Source organism: Rhinoderma darwinii, chromosome 1, assembly GCF_050947455.1.
Source record: "Rhinoderma darwinii isolate aRhiDar2 chromosome 1, aRhiDar2.hap1, whole genome shotgun sequence".
Classification (NCBI taxonomy): Eukaryota; Metazoa; Chordata; class Amphibia; order Anura; family Rhinodermatidae; genus Rhinoderma; species Rhinoderma darwinii.
In genome coordinates, this window is record NC_134687.1 from 53,667,955 (window position 1) to 53,678,408 (window position 10,454).

At 42.2% G+C, this 10,454-nt stretch overlaps 1 protein-coding gene across 1 annotated transcript in view; it reads left to right on the forward strand.

Annotated features, from left to right (window-relative positions):
* The window catches only part of ZCCHC4 (zinc finger CCHC-type containing 4), a 34,096-nt gene extending 23,941 nt beyond the window's left edge, over positions 1 to 10,155 (forward strand). The window contains exons 11-13 of the mRNA XM_075849473.1: positions 909 to 960; positions 5,277 to 5,421; positions 9,948 to 10,155. Of these exons, the coding sequence (XP_075705588.1) occupies positions 909 to 960; positions 5,277 to 5,421; positions 9,948 to 10,101 (351 nt within the window). The 3' untranslated portion in view covers positions 10,102 to 10,155. The remainder of the gene's footprint in view (positions 1 to 908; positions 961 to 5,276; positions 5,422 to 9,947) is intronic.
* The last annotated feature ends 299 nt before the right edge of the window (positions 10,156 to 10,454 follow it).

A 10,454-nucleotide genomic window follows, 5' to 3' on the forward strand; every position in this document is an offset into this window, starting at 1 on the left:
CCGATGCTAAGCGACGACAAAAAGCCGTCCACATTGGCATAATGCGGCGTGCGAAATTGAGTTTTCCCAACAGGGCCTGCAAATCTCTAAACTAAATCTTTTCATCCAGCCTGGACGTCATGTGTACTCAGAATCCTGACACTTCTAAATCTTTTCTGTGAGATTTCCAGCACGGGAAACGAAATCTCGCGAGATCACGGAGGTAAACGAGATTTCGTTTCTGTTGCTGAAATCTCAGAGAAAAGAGTCAGAAGTGTCAGGATTCTGAATACACATGACGTACAGGCTGGATGGTCATGTGTATTCATTATCAGGACACTGGATTAACGTTAATCAAGCAGAATCGCTGTGTATGTGGCTGCAGATCATGTTCTAGTAAGAACGCGATTCTGCTGTCTAAATAAATGGAGAGGAGTGCATGATGCCGATTGGTCAGCGTCATACACTCCTCTGTACAACGCCCACTTGGTCGAAAGTAAAAATACGCCCACTTTGGGCATTAAGAAACTCATTAGCATAAACTTAAATCGCTCCTAACGTTGTGAAAATAGATCGTTTTTTTAAATAAAAAGCATTTCTGTCACCTACATTACAGCGCCCATCTCCTTATATAGGAGACAGGGCACTTATAATGTGGTGACAGTCTCTTTAAGCAAAAGGGGGAAAAAAAAAAGTTACAAAATCTACTGACAATCTGTCAGATCAAATCTTTAAATATATAATACGTATAATAATTGTAGTAAATGCCTGAGACTAACAGGATTTCATAGATCTAGATCCTTTATAGATATTGGATAGCGCAACACTAATCTACTATTTCCGCAATGTAAACAACTGATATGAATTCAATTCTCCATTATAGAGGATTATATGAGTCAGTACTGTAACATGTAATTATTTCCTTATAGGATGGTAGAGCGTGGAAACACTGTCTTCTCTGTAATAAATGTGTGAAGCCATGTAAGTACCAGCCATGCATTACCTCTTGGAAATCTGCAGCCATAAAAGGAACGCACAGCTGAATGTTATTCTGTGGGTTTTACCATTTTTGTAGTAATTGCTGCCTCATAATACTCCATAACATGCATCAACAAACTCTAAGGGGATTGGGTGGAACTTGACGTTCGTCCCAATGCAAATCAATCCAGGCAGGTACACAACTTAGAAACAATAATGAGGTTACTCAGCTTAATAAAATAAACGGGCACACCTCTTACAAATATAAATAGGTGTTGTATGCAATGTGATTGACTGTTCCTTGTTTATATGACCTTCTCGGGAAACGGAGCTCCTACAAGACCGCCGCAAATGGCACTGGTTTACAGCCCACTTCAAATGATATTTGAGAAAATTGCATGAATATTGTAGGGGTTATCAAACCCTTAAAAATGGATTCCTGCCGGTAGAAAATTGGGAAAAATAATTCCTATCGTATCTTACCTTTCAAATTTGATGCCGTTGGGGCACCCTGCTGCTTCCTGTTGTCATTACCGTCTGATGTGGCGCATTGACACGTCATCATATACCGATGGACGCCATCTCCTCGCACAGCAATGACAACCAGAAGTTTTCTGTGTGCCCATAGGTAACAATTTTTTTGAGCAAAAGGCAGAAATGTATCTAAAAGGAAAGAAAGGTATAAAGAATAAACTCATGCATCTCCTTTCATATCTGTCCATACTGGTGTTTGGCTAAAAAAAAACTGAGCCAAAAAATGCACCAAAACGGTGTGTGATCCTAGTCCAAACTAAGCTGTTTTTGCTTCAAAACAATTATATCAAAAACTGCACCAAAAACCACATGTGTGATTCCAGCCTAAGGCTTCATCCAGATGGCCATGTGAGGTCCCAAGTTTTCAGTATAGGACAGTATAACTGTGGGGAGGAAGTGACTTTTAGAATTATAAATAACTATGATTCTAGGAGATCAGCTCCCTGAACTGTGTTCGATCCGGGAAATTCGGCTAACATAGTCTGTATGTCATGAACCGAACATGGCAATCTGAATGCGGCCTTATAAAGGCAGGTGAGAAAGACATCAGCAGATTATAACTGCTCATCTGCATTGTATTAATAGCCTGCTATCTAAACCTTTACCCCAAGACGGCGCTTTAGCCTGGGTTCCCACAGTGCGCTTTTTATTGCGTTTTTACAGCAATTTTATTGCAATTTTGCTGCAGTTTTAAAGTGCTTCTTAAAGGGGTTGTCCACTACTGAACAACTGATGACCTATACACCGGATAGGTCATCAGTATATCATCGATGCGGGTCCAAAACTCAGATCTTGCACTGTTAGGGTATTTTCGGCCATTTTTCGGGCCGTAAACGGACGAAAAATCTGAAGCAGAACGCCTCCAAACATCTGCCCATTGATTTCAATGGGAAAAATGACATTCTGCTCCGACGGGCCGTTTTTTTACGCGGCCGTTTTGTAAAACGGCCGTGAAAAAAAAGTGCAGGTCACTTCTTAGGACGTTTTTGGAGTTGTTTTTCATTGACTATGGCTTAAAAAAACGTCTGAAAATCAGGAGCTGTTTTCCCTTGAAAACAGCTCCGTATTTTCAGACGTTAGCATGTGAACATACCCTTAAGCTGCTCTGGCTATCTCTGGGCACCAGGTGTTATGGTCCATTATGCTATGTACAGAGCCAGAAGCAGTTGGCTCCGTACATAGCATAGCAGCCGTGCTACTGCTCTGCTCCTATTCACTTGAATAAGAGCAGAGCTGCAGTACGGCAGCTCGCTGCTATTCATTGGCCGGAGCCAACTGCTTCCGGCATGTACATCCGGTGCTTGAAGGCAGCTGGAGCGGCTTAGCGGTGCAGGGTCCGGGGCTCGGACCACCACAGATCATGTACTGATGACCTGTCCGGTGGATAGGTCATCAGTTGTCCAGTAGTGGACAAGCCCTTTTAATTGTTTTAAAAACTTATTTTAAAAAAATGAAACCATTTGCTTATCCTGTAATAGCGGCAGGGACGAAAAACGGATGACAAAATGGCTGTAAAACGCATACGTTTTTTATAATGTATCTTTCAAAGCCCATCAAACTGCAATAAAATGCCCTATGGATACCCAGCCTTACTATAATAATCCAACAATACCTAGCGTTAGACCTAAGACCACGTTAAAAATAAATGCAATTCACAAAGTTTGAATTGACCCATCCCAACTCCCACCCCAGCCACGAAATGATTTGCCTGCATACTGATAAATGTAACATCGTGTTGGTGCATTTAAGCCACGTCCTTTTTGCTGGATCGCACCTTTTTTCATCAAAGACATTGAAGTGTTTAAAACCGTTAATAATTAATAGTAAATGTCCCCAATGTGTGTCTTCCTTGTATTCTACTATATACAATACTGTATGCTATACTAAACTTACTTTTAGTCTACCCAAGGCCCGCCCTACCAGCACTTACACCTTTACAAAGAATTTCTGTACAAGTGTCCTTTACACTTATGTACAGACCATATTTCTGCATTTAAGAACACTTCAATGGGACACTTATATTCACATATATTGGTACATACTTGAAAACACTTTACCAGAACGGTACGAGTGTGTATAATTTATTTTATAAATTCTTTCAGATGTTACATAAAATGCATTCGGTAAGCTTAAGGACCATACCAATATTAAAGGGGTTATGTGGGGACCAAAAATTATTAGCAGTGTACTGACTGCAGTATGTGTGATGTACATTTCGGTCCCCCGTCACACTGATTGTGCGATTTTCCTAGATTTTTATAGCGCTGCCGGGGGACCGGAAATCTAGTTGCACAGCCTTATTTGATGATGATACGACTCTTCATCACGTAAGCGACCCCGCTGTACTCTCTGTGCTACTGCTTGTACATAAAGTACAGCGGGGTCGGTCACATGACGGAAGAGTCATATAGTCCTCAACGAAGACTGTGCAACTAGACTTCCAGTCCCCTGGCAGTGCTATAAAAACTTATGAAAACCTCCAAATCAGTGCGACGGGGGACCGGAATGTATATTAGCGAGACTACACTGCTAATAATTTTTGGTCTCTACATAACCCCTTCAATCAATTATTGCAATGAATTTAGTATACTAAGTGGTTTTCCATTTAGAAGAAATTGATGGCGTATCCCCAGGATAGGCCATCAATATCTGATTATGGGGGTCAGACTCTCGGCTCCCTGCCGAGCTGCTGTTTTGAAGGTGCCACAGCGTTATACACTTGGAGCGGCGGTTCACAGTATTACAGCCTTCTCCCATTCAAGTTCACAGTACGAGCAGTGACAGGAATGAAGGGGAAGCAGTGCCCCGACCCCTTTAAAACAGCTGATCGGCAGGGGTGCCGAGAGTCGTTAACCCACCGATTTAGATATTGATGGCCTGTCTTTGAAATAGGCCATCAATTTCTTCTAACTGGAAAACCTCTTTAACACCTTAGTGCATAATCACGTACATGCACAGCATGGAAAGGCAACCATTCCGACGTGTATGTACGTGATTGTGATCGTGTGGACACAGAAGCTGTGCGCGCACAATCCCCGCAGGGGCCCGGCTGTGAATTACACCCGGGCTCCCGCTGCATTGGCTAGGATTGGAGAAACCTCCAATCCCGGCCGTTTAACCCCTTAGATGCTGCGGTCAATAGCGGCCACGGCATTTAAGTGGTTTGAAAGAGAGAGGGGGCTCCCTTTGTCACAGATAGTTGGCCGCCGACGGGTTGCCATGGAAGCCTGCCCCGACTTTATGCCTATTAGGCCGTGCCAGAGGCATTGTCTAATAGATTGCCTGCCAGTTGTACACTGACAGAATGCTTTGGTATACTAAGTATACCAAGCATTATATCTGCGATCAGAAGATCGCATTGTAAAGTCCTCTAGTGGGACTAATAAAAAAATAAAAAAAAATCTGTTAAATTAAAGTTTCTTAAAAAATGAAAAAAAGATTACAGTAAAAATTTTAACAAAACCAGTGGTTTTATTTATTAGAAGTGTAAAAAAAAATACAGATATCTGGTATCGAAGCGATCATAACGACCCGAACAATAAAGTTAATACATTAATTAAACTGCCGGATGAACGCTGTACAAAAAAAACCCACAAAAACAACAGCAAAAATGCTTTTTTTTCAATTTTGAAAAAACCTTGTCCTAGCTCTGTCTGCACTTTACATTTGCCATCCCTCTTTTTCTATCTACAATATGGAGGGTTTGGGCTGTGGTCCTCTTAGTTCTATTTCCACGCAAATTACTTGTATATACTGTAACATAATAAACACAACTTATTTTACAGCATGGACTCATTGTCGCTCTTGTGACCGTTGTTGTCTTGAAAACCATTCATGTGGCAGTACTGTGGAAGGTTGTTTTCTGTGTGGAGACCGAGATCATAAACGCAGCAGCTGTCCTCGCCGTCATGTCACGGATGTCCACAAAAAGTGAGTTATGATACTACTTCATTGTGTGCGTTTTCCCTGTGTTGTCTATTTTATAGAGTGTTGTTTGTGTGTGTATGTGTGTGTCTTGTATACTGTATGGAGCGTTGTGTGTGTTCACTGTATTGTATAGCGCAGGGGTCTCAAACACAATATACTTTATGGGGGGCATTATACTGTGTGGGGGCAGCTATGAGGGGCATTATACTGTATGGGGCTGCTATGGGGTCATTATACTGTATGGGGCTGCTATGGGGGCATTCTACTGTATGGGGTCATTATACTGTATGGGGCTGCTATGAGGGGCATTATACTGTATGGGGTCATTATACTGTGTGGGGCTGCTATGGGGGCATTCTACTGTATGGGGCTGCTATGGGGTCATTATACTGTATGGGACTGCTATGGGGGCATTCTACTGTATGGGGCTGCTATGGGGTCATTATAATGTATGGGAGCATTATACTGTGTGGGGGGGGTAGCTATGGGAGCATTATACTGTGTGGGGGGGCAGCTACGGGGAGCATTATACTGTATAGGGGCAGCTATGGGGAGCATTATACTGTATGGGGCAGTTACAGTGAGCATTATACTGTATGGGGGCAGCTACGGGGAGCATTATACTGTATGGGGGCAGCTACGGGGAGCATTATACTGTATGGGGGCAGCTACGGGGAGCATTATACTGTATGGGGCAGCTACGGGGAGCATTATACTGTGTGGGGGCGGCTATGGGGGGGAAGTATCCTGGGGGGCTGTTGGGCAAGGCGCCTGGCCATAGGTGCGGCAGGGGTCTTGTGGTGTTGGGGAGGGGTGGGCGGGCCCCAGCTGAATTCTTGCACCAGGGCCCATGAGCCTTTAGCTATGCCCCTGTCTGTGATATAACTGACCATGTACTGTGTTCTGTTCCCGCCCCTGGGGACTGCTCTAGGACATTCCACGGTCCTTGTCCCCCAATGTTATGAACAAGAAAACAAGATACAAGTACTCACCATAAAATCCTTTTCTTGTCCAGTTCATTGGGGTCACTGCTCCCACCCAATTGTTTTCAAGGTTTTGTTGCATAACGGTTGTCAATTTGAGGGATTCCCCTATAGTGTTTGACATATCTTACCTTGTATCTGCTTCTTCTGTATTCAACAGAATTCCGAAATCTTATCCACTCCGCCCACGTTATTTGAAATCTGTCTCTTTTTTTTTTATTTTTTTTTACCCAATGTAACAAGGTCTTCCATTCTCATAATTTCGTTTACTTTTGACAAGCATGAATTCACTGTTGGTGGATTCTGGTCTCTCCACTTCCACAGGAATGCAGGCTCTCGCAGCGTTTATCAGATTCTTCAAAAGCAAATCTTTATAATGCTTAAGTGGCATATCGCTGTGATGCATAAGGAAGAGCTCCGTCCCAAGTGATCTCACATCTTCCATTACCAATCTTATTATTCTACTAACCTCTCTCCTGTAGGCTCTCCGTTTTTAATGTTATGACTTTTCAGTTCTACCTGATACCAACGGGTCATTCATTTATATCCTGTTTCTTGTATTTAACTATAATATACTTTTTCTGTGGCTTAATGGATATATTTTTATCTCTTTGATCTGCTGTAAACCTCATTCCTAAATCCTGTTCCCAGGAACTCGTAAACGTTGGCTTTGTGTCCCTGTTTGGTATGATCATCATGCTATAGATAGTAGAAAGGGTTTTCTTGCCTCCACCTCTTCTGATACACAATTCCTTGAACTTTGTAAGTTTCCTAGCCATCTCTCTCATTTGGGGCATTCCTGCAAGAAAATGTATCAATTGATTGGTTCTCCATATACCCAACAAACATTATCTGCACTATTTGTTCTTTGGAAAGCCAATTTTGGTCCCTCCTGAAATGCACCCCTCTATATATACCTCTCTTCCTCCACTTCCTAAAAATGGGGTCTTCTACCCCGTATGCAAACTCTATGGTCCCCAGTATTGGTATCATTGGATATGGAGATAAAAATGTTCTCTCTTTAAATGCTTTATTACTTTATTAATGTGGCTCCTATAGTCTAATGGCCTCTCGGTTTGTTACATATTCCTTTGTTAGCCCATGGTAGACAGTCCAAGCTTGTCTCATAGAAAGTCTATTCTACTGTTACCCACCTTTTATCCTTGTAACAACACCAGTCTATCACCCTATTCAAATGTATTGCCTGATAATACATCCCAAAATCTGGGAATCCTATGCCTCCAGCTTCCTTTTGTCTTTTCAGCACACCCTTCGAAACTCTAGCTGGTTTCCCATATAAATTTGTGTTGTAATGATGAAAGGGATCGAAAAAAACGACCTGGTATCCTAATTGGAATTGACTGAAATAAATATAATACTCTTGGAAGGATATTCATTTTAATAGCTGCACATCTACTAAACCAAGTGATAACTTTTTCTCCCATCTCTGGAAATCCTCCTTTATTGTCTTTAAGATTTTTGGGAAATCCTGTGAAAACAAGGGTGCAGCACATGCGGTCAGACCGATACCCAGGTATCTCAATACCTTATCAGCCCATCTGAAAGAGTGTTTGGATTCCAGCCGTCGCTTTATATCATTCTTCAGAGAAACATTCAATTCTTCTGATTTTGCCATATTTATCTTAGAGACTCTGTCACCAGATTATCAAACCCCTATCTCCTATTGAATGTGATCGGCGCTGCAATGTAGATAACAGTAACATTTTTGTTTTCTTTTAAAAACGATCATTTTTGCCCAAGTTATGAGCAATTTTATATTTATGCAAATGAGCTTTTCAATGGACAACTGGGCGTGTTTTCTCGTTTTACCAACTGGGCGTGTTTTCTCGTTTTACCAACTGGGCGTGTATTGTGTTTTTACCAACTGGGCGCGTATTGTGTTTTTACCAACTGGGCGTGTATTGTGTTTTTACCAACTGGGCGTTGTGAATAGAAGTGTATGACACTGACAAATCAGCGTCATGCACTTCTCATCATTCCCACCCAGCTTCTTTCACTGCAGACACACAGCGTGACGTCACCCACAGGTCCTTCAACCTTGGCGTCGGACAGAGAAGATACATGGGCTCCAGCCGTCCGAGAGGGTGATATGCTCGTCTCTAGGGAGTTTAGTATCCTTACCTGCACACGATGATGCTGCTGCAGATTCAACTGTACTCTCTCGGACGCCTGGAGCCGATGTGTCTTCTCTCTTCCGACGCCAAGGTTGAAGAACCTGTGGGTGACCTCATCGTTCCCACCCAGCTTCTTTCACTGCAGACACACAGCGTGACGTCACCCACAGGTCCTTCAGAAGACACATCGGCTCCAGGCGTCAGAGGGTACAGTTGAATCTGCAGCAGCATCACCATGTGCAGGTAAGCATAGTAAACTCCCTAGAGACGAGCATATTACCTTCTCGGACGGCTGGAGCCCATGTATCTTCTCTGTCCGACGCCAAGGTTGAAGGACCTGTGGGTGACGTCACGCTGTGTGTCTGCAGTGAAAGAAGCTGGGTGGGAACGATGAGAAGTGCATGACGCTGATTTGTCAGCGTCATACACTTCTATTCACAATGCCCAGTTGGTAAAAACACAATACACGCCCAGTTGGTAAAACGAGCAAACACGCCCAGTTGTCCATTAAAAAGCTCATTTGCGTAGATCTAAAATTGCTCATAACTTGGGCAAAAATGATCGTTATTCAAAAAAGAAAAAACTTTCCTGTTATCTACATTGCTGCGCCGATCACATTCAATAGGAGATAGGGATTTGATAATCTGGTGACAGAGCCTCTTTAAATGCTAACAAAGTCAAATATCTCTTAAATTCTTGTAGAAAATTTGGCAATGACATATTTCGTCTCATAAAAAAAAATTGGCAATTATCACCATACCCTGCAAACTTGTGCTCCTCCTCCTATACCTGTACGCCTGTAATATCCTAATTCCCTATTAATTTCCATAAAAATGGTTCTAGGGTCAAACTAAAGATTATCGGGGACAGTGGTCACCCCTGTCTTGTGCCTCTCCCGATCTCGAAGTGGTAGGACAAACTACCATTTGTTTTTACCTGAGCTGTAGGGCGACAGTGCAGGGACAAGACCCATTAGAGCATATTAGGACCCAGTCCCAAATGGCGTATGGTTGCCTCAATAAAGGACCACTTAACTCTGTCAAATGCTTTCTCCACATCTGTTGACCGCATCATCATTGCTATCTTTTTTTTTTCTCACATTCTGAATAATAATTATGGCTTTCACCGTGTTGTCCCTGGCCTCCTGCCTGGGCATAAAACCCACCTGATCTTTGTGTATTATTTCCTGCAGATAGGGCACCATGCAGGCTGCTTATCCTACTGCTTGCGGACAGACTAGCTCCGTGTCTGTGGGCAGGGTATATTCTGTAGGAGTAGTCACATTTTTTATTTCGTAGTGTCCAGCCTCCTAGTGGCAACAGCATATACCCAAGGCCTATGTCCTCCAATGAACTGGACAAGAAAAGGATATTAAATTGAGTACTCAAAAAAATTCTTTTTTATCCTTCAGACTTAAAAATCAGAGCAAAAGAAACAGAAATATACAAATAAATATAATGAAGACTTCACATATTCCAGCTGTTTGGAAGAATAAAAAGAAACAGAGGAAGAAGAAGAAGAAACCTGTGTCCAAAGTACATAGCCCAACAACTTCTATTGCATAACATAAGAGTCACAGTCTGCACTTGTTTAGTACAATCTGCTGTTTTGTCCTTTTTGTGTTTTACTTGTATTTTATCACATCTATGTAACTAATAAATCGACTTCTTTCACTTCTGCCCGGTGACTTAGAGATGTAATGAACAATAATTATGTCAATCAGTTCATACACATTACATGTTATAATAAGTTACTGTTTACTGACACGTACTCAAGTGAGAGATTCGGCTTTCTATACTCTGATACCCAAGAGCTCAGTTAAGCCACATATGTAGTTGACCAATCAGATAAGTACAAACGGCATTGTATCTTGTTTGTGTAGTTGAAATAATAGTCTTAATAGGGTATTTTCACCTCC